At 38.7% G+C, this 19,463-nt stretch overlaps 1 protein-coding gene across 2 annotated transcripts in view; it reads right to left on the minus strand.

Annotated features, from left to right (window-relative positions):
• Nucleotides 1–19,463, minus strand: part of FOCAD (focadhesin) — a 118,381-nt gene that overhangs the window by 29,237 nt on the left and 69,681 nt on the right. For both annotated transcript variants that reach the window (XM_040578933.1, XM_040578932.1), the window contains exons 21-27: nt 17,768–17,956; nt 17,394–17,515; nt 8,265–8,357; nt 6,022–6,110; nt 3,833–3,874; nt 890–998; nt 269–385 (exon numbers count right to left, since the gene is read on the minus strand). In XM_040578933.1, the coding sequence (XP_040434867.1) occupies nt 269–385; nt 890–998; nt 3,833–3,874; nt 6,022–6,110; nt 8,265–8,357; nt 17,394–17,515; nt 17,768–17,956 (761 nt within the window). The remainder of the gene's footprint in view (nt 1–268; nt 386–889; nt 999–3,832; nt 3,875–6,021; nt 6,111–8,264; nt 8,358–17,393; nt 17,516–17,767; nt 17,957–19,463) is intronic.

Raw genomic sequence — 19,463 nt, forward strand, 5'->3', positions numbered from 1 at the left:
AGGTTTTGATGGATTTTTTTTGTTTTAAAAATTTCTTTCATTCATGTGTCCTCACATGTAGTTTTTACTATTTTGGTAATAAAGACAAAAACTCAAGGCAAACCCAAATAAAAGCAAAAAACATAACGAAATAAAAAGAACAAAAGCAAGAAAAATTTTGATTCTCCTCTATTATAACTACTACAGGGCAAACAGAAACAGGAAACTCCACACGAAGAACTCCGAAATACAGACGTTACTTGGTTGCCTTTAACACCACAACACATACCTGGTAGAAACATGGGAAGACTTGACCTTTAGGATGATAGCGGCTATTCACAATACTAAAGAGAGTCTCTGTGACCATATAAATCCAGTGTTTTGTGGGAATAAAATCAGGTTCAGTCTGTAAAAACCAAAATCAAATAATGATGCTTATTTTTTTTCTTAAATCATGTCCTAGCTGAACAGAAGCTCAGCAGTTGATATTCCAGCTATGATCCATCAGGAATGAGACTATTTTGCCATGCTTACATACAGTATGATTTACTTGCCAATGCTGACCCTCCAGACACTACTTTTGATCAGGTTCTATGCAGTGAAAGCAAAAATGGTAAGAAAGAGGCTGGCTGGGTTTCAGTGTGCGCTAGACCTCTATCTCATCTGTCAACACCAATAAAAAAATGTGTTAAGTCATTACGTTTTTTGTGAGAAGGCACCTACAAACTCTGACTGCTTTTGTACAGACAGATCACACAGCAGCTACCAGATGGCATTCACTGAGCAGGGTGAAATCTGAACTTCAAAATATGAAGTACTTCACATCCACTTACCAGGCCCCAAACACGTGGTCATATTGCTTCATTATATTTCACTAAAAGTAGAGAACTTTTTTCGCAGATTGACTCACCTCAGGCATCCCTTCAGTGTCTGAGGAAAGACTGCTTTCGTATTTGGCTACAGCAACTGCAAGACCAGTTAAGGCAAAAATACAGTTTCCTTTCACCACTGGGCTGTCTCTGGACAGAAGAAGGCACAGTTAAGAAGCATAATAGAGATGCAGACAACAAAACACGTATCTCAATGCAAAAACATTATGCCATAGGTGTTCCACAAGGGAAAGCCTTTGTACCTAGCAACTTTATTGAGCTGCCTTCTAGCTCAGCAAAAGTCTATCGCATTTCATCTCAGGAATTAGAGAAAGAATGGAGGACAGAAGTGTTTCAGTCTTTTTTCTTGTTTGACTTTTATATAAAGCCTAGCACAAACAGAGCTGTATAAAACCAGAAGCTTGCTTCCACTATAATGAAGCCTGCCACTCTGCAGAGCAAGTAGCACTCACAGAAATGCACCAGTTGTTCTTAGCTAGTACTATCTCTACACAGAACAACAAAAAAAGCTCTTCAAACAGAGAATGGTAGAGAGGCAGGTGCCACTTCACTGCAACAGCATCTGTTCAGAAGATTTAGCAGAGCTGCCATCACTGAAATCTCAGCTTAAAAAAAAAGTTTAAAGTTACTCCCCTATGTTATGAAAACAGTAACATAAAGGAAAATAACGGGTTTCAAAGAGTAGTAACTTCCACCACAGTGCAAATGTTTACTTTTAAGGAACCAAGAAAAAAATATCTGCTACCTACAAATAGGAAAGAATATAATTGTGCTCAGTTTCATGAAAAGATAAATGTTGATAACCCAGTCATTCCCAGAAAAACATATATAATATGCTATATGCAATATAATCTTGTTGGAACTCTCTCAGTTGACAGTGTACTATACTTTTTGCATCAGTGTTCCATTTCTAAAAACTTCCTCAACTGTTGCGGTAAAAATACACCTACACTGCAAATTTAGGCGTTTGTTCCAGACCCAAAGATCTCATTTTCTTAACAAAATACTTTCTGGATTTCTGGTTGTCCTGGTTTTGGCTGGAATAGAATTCATCTTTTTGAATAATGTTGTTAACACACTGATGGCTTAGTTGTTGCTAAGTAGTACTTAGTCTAATTCAAGGACTTTTCAGTCTCCCATGCTCTGCCAGTGAGCAGGTGTACAAGAAATTCTGAGGGAGCAGCGCCAGGACAGCTGATCTGAACTAGCCAAGGGATATTCCACACCACGGGACATCAAGCTGAGTATATAAATCAGGGGGAGTTGGCCAGGAGCCGCTGATCACTGCTCAGGGACCGGCTGGGCATCGGTCAGTGGGTGGTGAGCAGCTGTATTGTGCATCACTTGGTTTTTTTCTCCCTTAGGTTTTATTCCTCTCTCTCTCCTTCTCCTCTTCATTACAATTTTTTTTCTTGTTGTTGTTATTATTATTTACTTTATTTCAATTACTAAACTCTTCTTAACCCATGGGTTTTACATTTTTCTGATTCTCCTCTCCATCCCACCAGAGGAGGGCAGGGTCTGGGGTGGTGAGAGATTCATTATGTGGCACTTAGTTGCTGGCTGGGGTTAAACTACGATAGTGGTTTGCTTCTTAAAATAAGGCACACAGATCTTAGTGGAAAGTCATTGACCTCTCCTGTTTGGAACAATAAAACTACCTCCTTTCAGGTAAGAGACACTTCAAAATAATTACAAGTAGGTGCTTAGTTAATTTCTTTGAAATCTCCCCCATATCTCTTGCCTTAAATAACTTCCTAATCTATGTACAGAACCTTTGTTCCTGTTGATCAACAGCATCTAAAAGGTCACATTTCATTATGTACTTCAGACAGAAACTTCTAAATCTATATGCTCATGGAAGCTGGATGTTATTCATCCATCCCTCTCAAATTAGGCAATGTTCCTACCTCAACTAGTTTTGCTAATGAACTTCTGTAACTAAAACCATAATGTTAATCCCAGGACACAGAATATGATATATTTGAAGTTTGTTATTTTGTTCCTCTTTTATTTATCTCTTTCTACTATCTTAGAACACTGGTATTTTTACTGAGTAACTAAAATATCAAACAGATCTTCCTATTTCAACCCTCTTTAACTGACTCCTTCAAGATGGACCAACAGGTAAGGAAATGGAACAGCTGGGAATGTTTTAAATATCTGAATGATGATAAGTTAAAAAAGGAAAAGTTCAAACCTTTATGGAAAGTCTTAATTAAAATCTCCAGAATTCTCAAGTTGCAAAAATATTTCAAACTGGTCTTTTATACATTTACAAGAATACCAATGTTGAAACGGCCTGTGAGATTTCCCTGCAATTCTTTCACTGATGACATCTTTATGATATGACATCCTCTAAGTACTTGTTCTCATGAAGATTCACTATTTTTGATGCTTTTGCTTAACCTGGTGCAAGCGGCCAATTTCAGGTTAACCAAGGGCAACGCTAAATAGGAAGCTAGCTGTCAGTGGAGAGTGAAAGGAGGAAGTCCAACCACCTCAGCAGCCTATGAAGGAAGGTTACGATACTGCTGCCTGAAAGCCATGCTAATTCTAATAGCAAATGAACAAGCCTTTCACAACCTGAAAACATGTAATTTCCTGCCTTTTGGGACATCTGGACACAGAGACAGATACCTTAACAGAAAGTGCGACAGTTTTGAAGGGCCAATACTCCACTAAAGACCACCCAGCTTCTAGATAAATGAAGCTACTTGAGACAAAGAGTTAAAAACCAAAACATATAACACACAGCCCATATAGCACTACCCAGGCTTTACTCAAAAAATTAGGCATCAGCCTGAGAGTCAGTGGTAAAAATCTGAAAGCACAAGGCAGGAGAGAATTCCTTTCCTGAAATCATGAAACTGGGTAGATAACCAATTGCAGAATTTATCATCTTACATATTCTGCCACAAAAAAGACCTCATTTTCATCTGTAATACACCAGTAGTTCTTACCTGGAAGCACCTTTAATAACATCAGTCAACATATCTCTGACCCTGCAATAGAAACAGAAAGAATTTACATCATGTTCATTATATTATAGCATGAACTCAGTTAATTTCTCCTTATACCTTACACGCATTTATTCTAGGTTAACATTTATCTCATCTAGCTACTAGAAGACTTAGCGCAAATTAATCACAAGCATTAAACTGTAAACGTGCTTATGTACCACTGAACATTTCTTCATGCTCGTGTGCACTACCAATGTTTCATAAAGGGCTCTTATTTGACTTCATTCCAGTTCTTGTAAAATGTGGGTGCATACAATAGCCGTAAATCTGTCCTTTGAGCTGTTACACGTAAGTTTCCAGATCACTGTGCTATGTCTTAGCATAATAAAATAAAAATGTTTTACAACAGACAACTGTAACAATTTATCCAGCACTTACTATAGTGCTGGAAACCACTATGGGCAGTTATGCTATTAGGCAGTATAGTAACCTGAATCCATTTAAATGAAAACCATAGGAGTGGTTAGTTTCTTACACATTACTGTAATTGATTTATAATAGGGTACTTGTTTGCATTTGTTTAGTTTTGCATTCATATAAAGACAGAAGCAGAGATGCAGCGAATCTTCTGTATTGCTAGGTTTGGGTAAGAAAAGAGATCCTCTATACGGCAACATACAACACCATCCTGGCCACGACTGCCACCCTACAGAAAAAGCTACACTCCAACCACAGTTCCACAACATGTGATTAGAAGACTAAAAATGTATGCCTAATAAAATAGGGCCATATGTTATAAGACTGAGTTATTCTCAGGCTTTAAAAGAGACCTACTCAGACTTTCCTTCACAACCACACCATCTTTGCACAGTATCAAACCCAACTCCACCAGAAACACTTAGACCAACTTGGCAAATACCAATGCATAATTGCACTGTATTTAAACAATAAAGCATTAACACTACAGCTTATATGAAGTTCTCTACAACCAGGTTAAACCCAGTGGGCAACACAAATGCTTAATGGGTACTGAAGTTAGAGCCCTGAAGCACCAAGCAATTAAGGGGAAACAGGAAAAGATACGAAAGCTAATACTGTGCTCCGCATTTACTTACTGCTTTGATTTCACTACTGTTTAAGGGAAGTCTGTTCATTTTTGACATTAACACTACTTAGGAAATACAGAACAGAAATCAGCTCAGGAGAAATCTATAAAAGCAGCACTGCTATAGGCATTCTCCTAAAGAGAAAGATAAAATGTTTTCTCTTTATACCCTATCAAGAAAGGGATCGGGTAGAGCAACAACAGAAAATTGTGCCACCTGCCACCTAAATAATCTCTTCTACTATAGTGTATCTTTCTGGATCCTACTATGAAACCCACTAATCTAGACTAGCTGGACCAAAACAACAGACACAAGTCTTGTACTCCTCTTGAGTGGGACTTAGTAACATCTTTGTGACTGAAATGGGCAAAGGGCATTTTGGTTTTACTTGTACATATTTCATTCCCAATGCACTTATGAACAAGCACAGAAACATATTTATACTGCCTATGGATACGTGGTCCTTTCTCTGCATGAAGCCTCCTACTTACCACCTTGTCCCCCTGGTCATGCACATACACGGCTAAATCCTGACTGAGAGACACTCCTCAGCTGACTGAAGCAGAAGTAGCTGAGGATATGGATTAGGGTGTCTGGTTTTAAACAACAACCTCAGGCTCAGCATTGTCAATTTACCATACGAATTGAGCTGTGTCTCAGTTCACTACATCATACATCATATCATGGCTTTATTTGTTTTATCAAGCTGTTTTCAATGAGACAGCTCACTTAAGTCTCCACATGTAAGTTTTCTCTTTTCATAATCCCTCTGCTTCAACATGACAAAACAAATACAGTTTTCCATTCCATCCAGTTGTTCACACCACAAAGCTTCAGGAACTGTAGAAGGGAAGGCACCTGTGAACCCATATATGGGAATCCTTACAATCACCCAGCAGTCTCTTTATTCGCACTCTCCCCTGCCTTGGTCATTGTATATGTGGTGGTCTGTTGTTTGTTTTTTTACTTTTTAATTAGTGCTCCTACAGCCTTACTTACAAAACTAAAGGCTTTGAAGTCTTGCCCTCCTTTGACCCCTCACTTGTCATTACAAGTGATCAGGAGCAGACAGGACTTCCTTACCAGAGCCAGGCTGTAAATTGTTTGTATTGCACCTCTTCTGGATCCTCTTTTCCATGTTTTAACTGCATCTCCAGCTCTGCCTGCCTCCCCTGCAGAATTACAGAGTAAGTCAGAAGTAGATCATCGTAAGATTTCTTCAGAGAACACTTAGGTAACAGATGTAGCCTTTCACTTGAGGGCTACTTCATACGTGAACTTGATTGCTTTTCATATGTGATCCCACTGTAATACACAATACAGTAAAAGTAAAAGAACTGATAATTTTTTAATTCTGAGGAAAACAAGCTGCAGATGGCTCAAGTGGCCACTAGGAGACATCTCTCCTAGTGCATGCAAAGAGTCAAGTTTCCTTGGGAGCGAGTACAACAAGCAGGGAACAAGATTTAGTACAACAAGCAGGGAACGAGATTTAGAAGCCTGCTAGCTAAAATATATTCCAAGAACAAAACATCACCTTCTGGATTCACTACTTAAAGCAGAATTTCTCATCCTTTTCCATTCTATGACCCCAACCTCCCTGTGACCTCCTACTTATTTCTGTACCTTAAAGAAGATGATATGGATTCTAGCCTCTAACAATTGTTACCTAAATATATTAAGCAGCTTTGTTAAATGTTCTGCCTCCAACTGTGAGGCAAGTACATCTCACCTTCTTTAGGTTGTCTGTTACTACTCCTTAGTAGTTATTATGCTTTAAGTGAAAAACACAGGCGCATAAGCTGCATGTTTCAGGTACTGAATTCTCATAGTTTGTGTGTGCACAAAATCCTGAGAATACAAGAGAGCTGATCCTGTAAATTCAGATGCCACTCAAAATGTGACTCTCCACAGAGACTGAAAGAACATATTCAAGAAGCGGACTAAATCGAAGGCTACATAAAAACTATGCCAAATTTCCCCAAACACACAAACATTGGCTTAAGCTCTCTACTAAATCCCATAGGATCATCATGATGAGGTTGATTTCAGTCTCAAAAACATGCTGAATGCACAAACTGGAAGAAGTGTGTAAGCATGTGAATATACATAATAAAAGACTAGAGGACTTCCAGGTGTCCAAAGGGAAAAAAAACCTCACAAAAGTGTTTTGGTGAGCTGGACTCTATGAACATCTGCCTCCAAACTGTAGAAATGAGTACTCTACAAGCTATTCAGAAAAACTGAATTATGTACTATCCAGACTACTTGGACTGCAGGGTTTTTTGGCCATCTCAGATGAAATGTACTACAAAAGCACAAGGAGTTAGATACTAAGTCTCCAATAAGGGACTTGAGAAACAAGCAAAATAGGCTTTATTGCCATGTAAAATGCCACAAAATGCTTGAGAGGCTTTCAGAAACAAGTCTGGTAAATGCCAGCTTCTGGTCAAATCTTGCCGCAGAGAGGAAACAAAACAGGAAAGTAACTAAATGCAAGCAACAATAGCCCCCTCTGTAGTTACAAGCTGTTGCGTGCTTTGTAATGCGCCTGGCTCGGCTTAGAATCTGCTGTTTTGCTGGTGGCCAAGATAAATTATGTTTTGCAAATGTTACAGAAGCACATGTTTTGTTGCACAGCAAAAGAAGGAACAGCCAAAACTTCTAGAATTTGCTCAGCAACCTGCACTGCTCACACTGGAAACAGCTCATGTGGTCTGGAAATACAAATAAGCCCTTCCAGTAGCACATAGAGAGCCTTCTAGAACGCAGATATTTGTTAAAAGTTTTTTAGATCATTTCCCTGTTGAAAAACAAAATGACACTACATTGTTCTAGATATGTCAGCTAACCTAATGAAAGAGAGGTTTTAGGATATTTTCTAGTCATTAGATAGGGTGGAAAAATCAAGACTAGTCCTTCACAGTGTGACAGCATAACATGCTGGTTGGAGAAGTTCTGTTTAATGAAGCATCCCTCAACAGCTTCTGTTTCCTTTGTGATACTGTTACTACAAAATTCCTACCCAAAATAATAGGTTAGAGCTCTAGCTAAAATTTAACATTTTAAAAATATTAAGAATTGACACATTCTGCAACTTGATACAAGAATACGACTGCAAGAACTTGAACTGTAAGCAGAAGTTACCCTTCTACAAAGTATCCCAGAAGACTCATTTTTATCTCCTTTTCAAAAATTTTTATCAGTAAACACCTAAAGCTTTATTTTTAAATTATTTTACTTGCATGAATGCTCTTGCTGGTAAAAATAAAACTCATACCACTTGGATAGGCATTAACATGCACAACTATGTACCTCAAAATTACCTGCAGGACTGCACTGTAGGCTCGATTCATAAATCCTAACCAGGACTGTGGCAGCAATACGGAACGGTGCCATTCAGAAGGTTGAATGTTAACCTGTGCAACACACCAGAAAGGGTAGACACGGTTACATTAAGTCTAACACAGGCAGAATATATTCTCCAACCTGTGATTTGCAGGCGATCATTTGCTTGCGCCCACAGGACATTACACACGGCTGTAGGAAACTAAAATGACAATGTGCTTTGTTTCTCGTTCTGGCTTTACCCACATCAAGTTACTTTCACCTTCGTTACCCAGGCCAGGCAAAATTGGTTGCTTCAGGTAGTTCAACAGATAATTGATCCCAGAGAGAGCTGCAATTACATGTAGCAAAAAGCACAACACTTAGTAGTACTGGTAGACAAAAATACGTATGTAACAAAGACGTTAGTGCAGTTTACGCTTGTCATAGTTTTTGTAAATCTTAGGTGCTTTAAAAGCTTTAAACAGACAAAATAAATACAAGCAGATGACTAAACACAGGGGAGACTATTCAAAAGGAGTTAGTACCTATGACTGAGCATGTACCTGTGTTCAGGTACAAAGTTAAAACTTACTTTAAGGAAACGAATTGTTAAAAAAAGAAAGGAACCACAAAGTTTCTTTCTAGGAAGCACCAGTATAGAACTAACAGGAGGAAAGCACCACCTCAAACAGCTTAAAGAAATATGTGACAGCTCTCCCTGCCTGCCCCCAAATCTCATACAGGTATGACAACCTCAACTTCACAGCAAAAGAATAACTCAAACATTGAATTATACAATGTGACATATGTGCACAGACTTTCCTCAGGAGCCCAAGGTTGTTCTCTTCAGTAAGCAGCATAGCAAACTGACTCAAAGACTCTTCCAGAACATGTTGAAAAGCAAAAATGAAGTCAAGTGATCTCAGTAACAAGCCATTTTCTAGCCCTTGGTAGCTTAGTGAAATAACTACAAGGGTAAGTTAAACAGAGTGGGTCACAAATTCAAGGCCACCCAGAAAGTTCTCCCAGATGTCAGAGTCCTGTGTGATACATGCACCTCTCTCCCCGCAACTTGCATGTTACGCAATATATAAATGAAAACATATTAATTCACAAAAAATATAGTTAGAAGAGTCTCTGTTTCCCTCTATTCATTACTGCCTTAACTGCAGCAACATTTTATTACCCTAAGACAGGAGTTCAGGTGTCCTCTCCTTTTAAACTGCTGTGTTTTCAGACCCATAAACAACACAAGCTCTGTAATTAAAATGATGGATGTGCACTGTTATATCTCATCATATTCCATGGTAGGCATACAAAATTGGGCCTTCTTGCTACTGTCCAATTATTTCTACTGTCTGTCTCTACCAAAAAAAAAAATGAAAAAAATGTCATCACAGCCTCTGGACTCCATTGGAAATAAATTATTTAATCTCAGCAGTTTCCAGAGTAATCAGTTTTTAATAAAGGAAAGGCAAACATGTCAGGTTGATGTGAGATGGGATATATCTCAGTATCCACTGTTTAAGGCATACAATTCCTATTTCTAAACTAAAAGAACATGCCAGACACCCTGAGTTATGGGAAAACCCTGTGCGCTGTGATCAAAATTGTGCAAAGCCCACCTAGAGTAACTTACTCTGCCAGGCTTAATCCCAGAAGGTTATTATTATTCCTTTTTATTCCTCCTGTTTTATTTTATTACAGAGACATGTCACTGTTAATAACATGTAATATACTCCATGCTTCAAGGTGTGCAAACCCCTTCTTTCTCCATCATGTGCTCCACTAGCCTCCTCTGTACAGATTGGTTAACCAAGATAAACTGAACTCCTCTTGTCTGTTATTTATCTTCCAAAGTCTTCCTTCTCCACCTCCTCTATTTTATGCCCCTAATGATCTACATAAAGTGGTCAATATTCTTTCTTTACATGGATATCAGAACAAAAACCAAAGGACTGTGCTAAAGTTTCATGCCCACTGTCAATGGTGAACTTAAAAACAGTTTTTGAGTTAGTACTAATATATCTATACAAATAAATACAACCTAAAAGCCAACCAAAAGAGATGACCTGCTCCACTGCACAGCCAACACAAATAACACCCTGCAGAAAAACAAGAGATCTCATCTTTAAATAAGCCAATACTACTAGTCTTTCCCTTTCAGTCAAAGTTTTATTCACACCCTCCTCCCACCTCTGCTCATCAATTCTTCCAACAAGCTGATGAGCAGTCAAGGCTCCAGTGAGAATTGTTTGCCTTAGGTTGCCGAGGCATCTGCAGCAGCTCTAGTCTTCCCCTTTGCCTCCACTGTGAGACTATTTTAGATTTGTGCATTTAGATTTGCCTGGTCTCATGATAATCTATAATGTTCACGACATAATCCACAATTATGCACCAGAATAAAAAGCAGGCCTTTGAAACCCTTCAAGTGTTCATGCAGAAAATAGAAAGTTTTAGGTGTATTGTTGCATTTAAAGCAACTAGACAACATGGTCTAATCAGGAACTTATTACTAGCACTTTACACATACTCTAAAATTTGCAGATGTGCTTGATGACCAGCAGAATTGCTGAGCAGCTTTTAATTAAATAACTCGCTTCATTGTAGTTAACAGTTTGCAGATACATGGAATGAGATAAAGACAAAAGGGTATCTTCACATTGAGTAAAATTCATCTACGACTGAAAATGACTGGATACAGTGCTGAAGATGATCACCTAAGCAGTGCCGATACCTGCTGTTTCAGTACAGGAAACCATCAGTCTTTATTTCTCTATCACTGCATACACAGTGGTAACAACAACTACATTAAGCACTGGTTAACTAATACTAGCGAGCATAGACAAAGCTGACAGTAAGTGAAGTTCAGATTCTTTTGAGCACATAATTTATGTGTAAGAAGATATTGGGCGGGGGGAAGCACATGAAAGGAGGCACAAGGGACTTCTGAACTAGCAATGACTGGTTGTGAAACACTGTCACACAGAAGCAATGTTCTTAGGAGGCAGCATAACCAGACCAGGCTGTCAAGTAGTTTTCACGGAAGAGCTGCACCCTGATACCTCAGGCAGTAAGAAAGAGCATGAGCCAGGAGCTAGTACTCAGAGCCTGTTGATTGATGGTTAAGAAGGACATCTCTCCCTGAAATGACACACAAGCATAGACTTTGTTGCCCAAAATCCAAGACAAAGTGCTGGCAAATGACAGGAGATACTATTCTTATATTTCAGCACTTCTGAACACACAACACAAGTTTTGCAGACTTCTGCAAGACTGGAAAGTAATTTTCAATGAAATCAGAAGCTCATTTCCCCTTTCCAGTGCACTCCCAATAAAGATCAAACACCATGGCAAGATTATTGATGAGCTTTTTTTCAGCACAGGTGCCTTTGTGCTGCCACAGATCATTTTGCACTGATAAACAGCCAGCAGAGGGCACACAAAATAAAATTAGGGAACAGTGAAATAAAGCATGTTTCTGTCATTTCCCTGGGTATCTAACTGAGATCATACTGTTTAAAGAAGCTAGAAATTATGATATCATTAATATTTATGGCCCATCTTAAACTCTGCTGTAGACCAGGGAGACTGGGAATCCATTACAGTCTTTTAAAAAGTACAACACGTTTCCACCTTGATAGCCCTGTGAACTCACATGGTCCCTAAATTCAGCTGATCTCTAACAATGTATGGCTGTGAAAGCATGTCTTAGACAACATCCATATGTCAGTGAAATGTTTAGGCATGTATTTAAACGCTCTTCTCACATATGGGACATATAAACTGCAGCCTCAGTGATTCCATAAACAGGGCTAGCATTACATATCCATATCTATCAAAAATTGAAGTAACATGTCTTTCAATCTCAATTTTGCTTACAGGCTCTCTTTAACATACTTGCATGCATACACTTCCAAATCCTCCCCCTCCAGCATTCCTTTGTGAGAAAAAAAATTGTCTTTCTCCAAGGCACATTAGACTGAGGAGGAGAAAATCAAAAATCTGTCAACAAACTTACTTCCTGAATACTGTTTCATCACTGGAGGAGATACAGTGGTGGAAACCAGTACAAAGTAGTCCATAATCTAAACTAGATCCATTCAAATACCTAGGCAAAGAAGAATACACTACAGCAAATTCTGTTCCAGAAAACCCAATTATCACCTTAAGGTACCATACAAGGTTTGAATAAGCCCTTGAATCTCTTGATTACATCAAAATCAAACCAGGAAAGAGATTTACAGAAGGCGCTTTCCACTTCATGGCTCAAGTATGCATGTCATCACAGCACATTTAATGAACGCACTTAAAATAGAAGTAGGGAATGCTTCTTCTATGAGTATACAGAGCGCCTAACGTGACTCTTACTTGTAGAGCATTATTTAATACTGTACAACTCACCACTGGCACCCAACTTTGCAACTGTGCCTGTAAATATGACTAATTATTAGAGCAAAATAACTATGCGAGCTCCAACACAAAGCACTTGAATACCAGGAAAAATGCAAAGGCAAGATAATCCTCCTTAATTTTTAAAAACATTGCACCAAAAGGGCTGTCAAAACCACCATTTACCACACCTGTGTGCCAAAAGCTGGCTGCCTCTGTGCTTTTTGCCTGCAGCATGAACTGTTCTCTTCACCTCCACTAAAGAAAGAAAAGATAGGTAGACATCTGAAAGCCTAGTAACTTTAACCCAAAACATACATTTACAGAACCATCAAAACATATGGTACATGATGCAAACATATGTGACCATCATTCACTTTCACAACAGAGGTAAGTGCAGCTGGTAAGAAATTATTCCTATAAACTCATAGGAAGAATTACTCCAAAACCTGAAGCAGTCACAGGTAATTACTAGCTAACCTAGCCCAGGTGACTATGATAAACCTCAGGGACTACTTGTACAGTACAATCCAGGCAGCCATAGTGAAAACAAAGAAGACCCATGGTCTATGTGACTTCTGACCACTGTGACTACAGTAACTTACATGTCCTCTCAAAGAGAGGTTATGAAGCTGTGTTTAGTAATCAAACAAATAGCACATCCCCATTTCTGGGGGAAAGATTATCTCCTCTTTCAAGTCAGCAGTGACCAGTAAAAAGCAATACAGCATTTATTGAACAGATGTTCTTCCTCCCATGAGATAACAGTTCAAATAACATCAAAAAAAACCTTCTGCATCTTAATCTGATCCTGCTGACAGGTACTATAGCTGCATCCAGTCCCTCAGAAAATAGAGTAACACCTGGGAGACAGAGTAAGTCTGGCCCATTAAGATTTAACAGTAAATTACCTTTTCAGTGTTGTTGTTACTGTTAGATTTGAATGGCAGCTAAACCTAGGTATTTGTTACTTGTATGCTTTATAGACTTTTGAACATACAAGAAGAAATTCATTCTTCTGCATACAAACCTCATTTAGCTCTTCTTTTTTGGCAGCAGAATCTCAGGCATCATGCTTTTTTACACATAAAGAATCCTACAAAAATGAAACTGGTTGCCTCAAGCCGCTCCCCAGGCCCCAGATTTCAAAAAACGAAATGTAATAATGGCAACTAAGGATGTACAGATACAGAAAGATACGCAACCTGTAATTCACATTCTACAGATGTAAACTTGGCAATTATATTGATCACTGCTAATCCCTAAATAAGGAAATGCCAAGTGCTGGGGATTTTTAGAGACAAAAACAAATGGATGCTTGCTATCTCCCAACTAATTGTAATTTCTTGGTGTTTACATCCACCTCACAGTTTTCTCAGAGCTTTATGCTGACTGCAATGCTTCCAAAGCAAATTTTAATCTTCTTTTTAATGAAATGCTTCTTACTTTACTTAAAAAGTCACTATAACAGTTAAAACTCCCCACCCAAAATAAAAATGAGTGAAAGCAATAGCAAAGAAGTGTCATTCTGGTAATTTAAACCCCCTAAAAAACCTGTTTAATATGCTGTGTTGAACTCCTGAAGCAATGACTTCGCAAAAACATGTTAATTCCTACAGCCACTGCAGGGAAAAGATGAGCCTAGGTCCTACTAAGTCAATTTTCTTAGACCACTACTGTTATGGGATAGACGTATAGCTTAAGGCCCCTGTTTTTTACTGTTAAACTCTGCTCCACAGAAGAACACCAAGGACTAAACAAACATGAAATTAGTTGAATGAGCCCAGGGACTCACTTCCCTTCTAGCCAAAGGCCCAAATACCTTTTTCCTAAAAACATTAACTCAAACTTTTCTATGTTGGAAAAAGAGGGAGGGAAAAAAGGCAAAAAAAACCCTGTTCCATCTTTTAAAGCAGAGTAATCTAAGAACAAAAATACTGATACATTTTGATCACAATTTTATAGTTACTGTGAATTTTCACTAAAAGGGTGCAGTTAGAATTGTCTGAAAATGTTTTGTGTTTAGATTTATAATTCAAACAGGTCTGGATTTTAGTTTTACTACACCTTGAATCAACTGACTTTTTAAAATACCGAGATACTCAATAAAATACTTCTATCTCCAGTTATTGGTATGTATTCACTAACTCCATCCAGTTCACCACATGTAGTAAAACACCCATGCTTTGTCAAGCAAACCATTTTAAGGTTGTGCTTCTATGAAGGTTGTTTGTTAGCACAAGAAAAGTCAATTTTTGATGTGCTGCTGGATGTTAAAATCACTGGTAGTACACACAAATAAATTTCATTTTTTTACCAGAGATTGTATTTGGTGCTTTCATAGGGCTACAGGCAAGTGTTTACAACATCGTAGTTTAAACTGATCTTCATCCCACTGTGATTCAGCTTATGTAACACTTTAATACATGCCTTTTATTGTAATATAACTACATGCTTCTCTCCAGAACCTCTGGCACAAAACCCAAGTCCCACTGAATGAAGCAACTACATATAAAGCAGAGCTTTTCTTTCTGGATGCTATGCAAGCCCATGCTTCATTCATAACTCGTTACTCTAAATCTGCCTCTCTGACATATTTTGCAATGTCCCTGTGGACTTCCCCTGGTGCTCTACAATGGAGCATCCAAGTAGTTAGAACACATTCATTTACTTGCGAACTCCTGTGATGATGAGGGGTATTATCTCACTTTTCTGCTTTCATTATTTAGCAGAAAAGATGTTTAGGTGAAAAGTATCTATTAAGTTTGTTTACATGATTAGATATCTTGAGATAGTGGTTAAGGGTGGCTTTTGTTTTCCATTGTTACTAGTTTGAGAGAAGAACTTGCCAAGTACTTCATAACTCTACTGACATTGCTTTTATCGTATGGCACCAGGGAGGAATTCTAGACCACAGCTCAACTGGTGAAGACTGGCTTTCATCCTTGTACTACTTGGCATAACTTTTACTGGATCCACGTGGTGTCTCTGTGGCCACAAGATATGATTATTACTTTTTGTGGCTTTACAGTTCAGAAGGACCAAAATGATAACATGCTGTATGATAGGTAAAACCTGTATATGTATGCTAGCATGTGAAAGTGTTTGAGAGATGGTACGGAGCTGGAAGACCACACCAGGCCAAAGCAGCCAACTTAAGCACAGTACACAATTCACATCGCTTGACTGGAAACTTCAGGCAAACTATGCTGCAGACAGGTTTGCTATTAAAAGAACTAGTTCATTTGCTCCAAAGGGAGTGAACCAACACAAATGCACTGTGAACATGCCGAGAGGAGGACCTGAAAGCAAAGCCAGGAGAGAGCCATGGGGGTGCATCACAGGATATGCTATAGTTATTTCTTAACAGAAAGTGTTTGGTGTCAGTGATTTCATTAGCATCACAACGGAATTTTGCAGCAGGTAGGCTCCAGGTCTGTTGGTTGTCAGTCACAAACCAAAATTAAGATGTAGACACACTCCCACCTGCAACCCGTATTTCATTCATTCTACCTCTTCCAACTTCTGCAACAAGTACATGATGCATGTTGAAACACTTCCTTCTATTATACAGTTCTGGTTCACTGTAAACACAGGATCCATGCTGTGCTCTTAAGAAAAGGCTCCTCTCTACAAAACAGCATACAATTAAATAATCTTTAATAGCCCCAAACTGCCTGTATATGGGACAGAGAAAGAAGGAGTAATGGGACCATTTATGCTTTTGTATCCTTGAAAAATAGAACAGGAAGTGGTATTGCTGTGGGATGGAAAAAAAATAACTTTACAATGTCCAGCTACTCATACAGTGTTCTCATTTCTGGACACACAGTCTAAGACTCAATCTAAATTCTAAAAAGTTCTTTTTCTATCATCATCTATGCTCTCTTGCTCCTATCAGACTGGTACAATTAATACATTCTTATTTATGTCCTGTGAGCATCATAACCCTCAGATTCATGTAGTTAACCTCTGCAGCAATATAAAATGATCGTATTAACAGAGTTATTTTATGGACTTTGAAAGAGATTAATATACTTTCACTTCTGTTAGTATCTACTCTCATTGGCATAAAATTGGGAAAGAAACACTCACTTCCCAGGATCCAGTTTAATTACTTTGTTTTACTGCTCTCCAAAATCTTCAATGATTAATTTTCTTATCAACCATAAAAGCATCATAATTATAAACTCTCTGAAAGATTTTGTTACAACCACTTCATTTTCTGAAATGATTAAGCGGGGGCTTATTTCATGCCCTTTTTCCAAAAACCACACCAAAGGTAACTCCATGATTTCAGTGGTGTTAGCCTGATAGGTCTAGGAGCTGAAACATTTAAGAGACAGAATAAAATACCAAGGTGTAGATGTTGTTTCCCCACAGAGTGCCATCATCGTTCAGACCTGCTATTCACCTGACAGGTATATATATTAACCTATTGACAGGTATAAGGTAGGTATAGTAGTCTGCAAGGCAGATCACAGCAAAAGTCAGCCTCTGTTTGTTGTACTTGATTTTTACAACAGGTACTTGAGCAGTGAACACTTAAAAAAAAGTATTTACATGTTCAATTCAAATTAGTTGTCCCTCAGAGCAAGTTTAGTTAATTATGACACATTCATACACGCTACTGCAAGCTGACACTAACACCTAATCAGCATAAACAAATGAGGTAGTAATACAGGGAAGGAAGCATAATACTTCTGAAAAGGAAACAAAAACTAGCAACTTACCTCATGAAGGAGGGCTACCAACATTTGCTGGAAATTCCGTCCCCTGCTGACCAGAAATCGATTAATAGGCTTTCCGTCTTTGCCCACGTGGACTGGAAGGTCGTAACACAACAACATGCCAGCTTAAAGAGGGTGGAAAGGGGAAAAGATCAGTCAACACCAATACTCATGCTAATGGTTCAGGAGTCTTCCACAAGTCAGTGGAGAATCCAAAGCAAAGTAAAGTTAATTTAATAAAGCCAACAATTTACAAGCACATGTAAGCATATGCAAATGGTGTGTCACTGTCTCTTAACCTGATTCACCCTCAGATTCACAGAAATCTTTGAGTCAAGGCATGTACACTTGTCTACTTCAAGAAAGTGACAGCTCACCTGCAAGGCCTGGTGTCATGCCTGGTTGTTTGTTCCTCTCATACATTTTCAGCAAAAAATTTGGAACACCTGCCATGGTCTTCCCCTGGTCTGAGCGTATGGCCCCTCCTCTCAAGGCAGAATGATACACACCACGGGGCATGTTGGTCATCTCCTGTTTCACAAGTGATGCTGCGAACTCTTCAAATGCTGGATGAAGTACAAGAAAATGAGGAGAGAAGAAAGGGACTGTCAGAGCCTGATGACTGAGAGGCAAAACGATCCCTGGAAAACCCAAAATGGCACCTGTGCTTCAGGGGACTTATGTTTAGATAAACTAGTAATGACACTTCAGACGAAAGCTCAAGGTCAAAGAACTGAGAACTCTTAGCAAGAACTCGAGCAACTCTCTGACACCATACTTGCCACCACTGCAACTTCTTCAAGACGCTCTGAGTAGGTCATGCCAGATACTAAGGTTGGGAAGAAAAGTAGCCTTAACTATTCCATGAGCTGTTGACTGCACTCTTCCACTGCTACACCAATAACACTGCCACATGCTGACAGGAGAGAAATAAAACTGATGTTTACCAACGTAGTGAAAAATATTGCCTTTAAAACCAGGTTGTTATGAAAGATTTCAAAGCACAATGCAAAGAGGGTAGATGGGAGAGAGAGTGAGTATATGCAAACAGGGATACAGAAAGAGAGATGTACTACCTTGATTTCTGTTAACATAGCAGTACAAATTATTAAGTTCTGTATTCTCAAGCTATGCATTTTAGTCTAACTAGGTTTAAAATTACACAGAATTAATATAAAGTTATTGTTCATTTATGAAGTCAATCTGAAGCAGCCTTTACAGGCACATGTTCAAAAAAAAGGTCATGTTTCTGTATGTGCCATGTATGTACACATATATGACTGCATAGAGTTTGTTACCACATCACAACTGAGAGCCAGCATTGTACCCGGACCTTGCAAACTTGATACGTTTAAGTCTGTTAGTGCTTCAGTTCTTCAACTGAGTTTTAAGGGGATTTATAGAAACTGTTTCACACTAGGCTTAAAACTCTAGGATACAAGTTCCCAAATCACAGGCAGTCCTGCTTTCACTAGGAGCTACAGGACAATGGAGACAAAAGGGTACTCCCTCATCTTTCTGGGTCCAAGAAATACCTATGGCAGCTTGCAATAAAATAGCTTTGTACTGAAACTTCTCCCCATTTCCTGTTATCAGCAAGTTCCCACGATTTTCAGCAATGTTTTTTCCCTGTTCAACTTCACAGTGGACTAGCAGTCTAAATCTGATAGGTTTTTGTAGCATGGCAGGAAGGGCACCTACACCTGGGGATATTTCTTTTCTCCACCTGTAATGCCAATATTCTTCAAACAAAAGCCTCCGAATGCAGTTAGGAATTTTTGCTACAGTGACTCAAACAGAAACTGTGAATCTTTGTCCCCAGTCCTCAACACTATATACTCTTCCAACAAAACTAGATTTATTGACATGAATACACTATCCACCTACCTGCTCTTTACTTTTGCAAGAGCTTTTTTTGTTTAGGGTGGATACAGCAATAGAGAAGAAACTCGGTGAAAGAGGACAGCTCTCTCTCTGCTGGTAGCCATCCACATTGACAGGGACACCCTAGTACAGGTCGTATCACTGCTGTCAAATTACTGCACTTGCTAATTATACCAAAGGACTTAATAC

This window comes from Falco naumanni, chromosome Z (genome assembly GCF_017639655.2).
Source record: "Falco naumanni isolate bFalNau1 chromosome Z, bFalNau1.pat, whole genome shotgun sequence".
NCBI lineage: Eukaryota > Metazoa > Chordata > Aves > Falconiformes > Falconidae > Falco > Falco naumanni.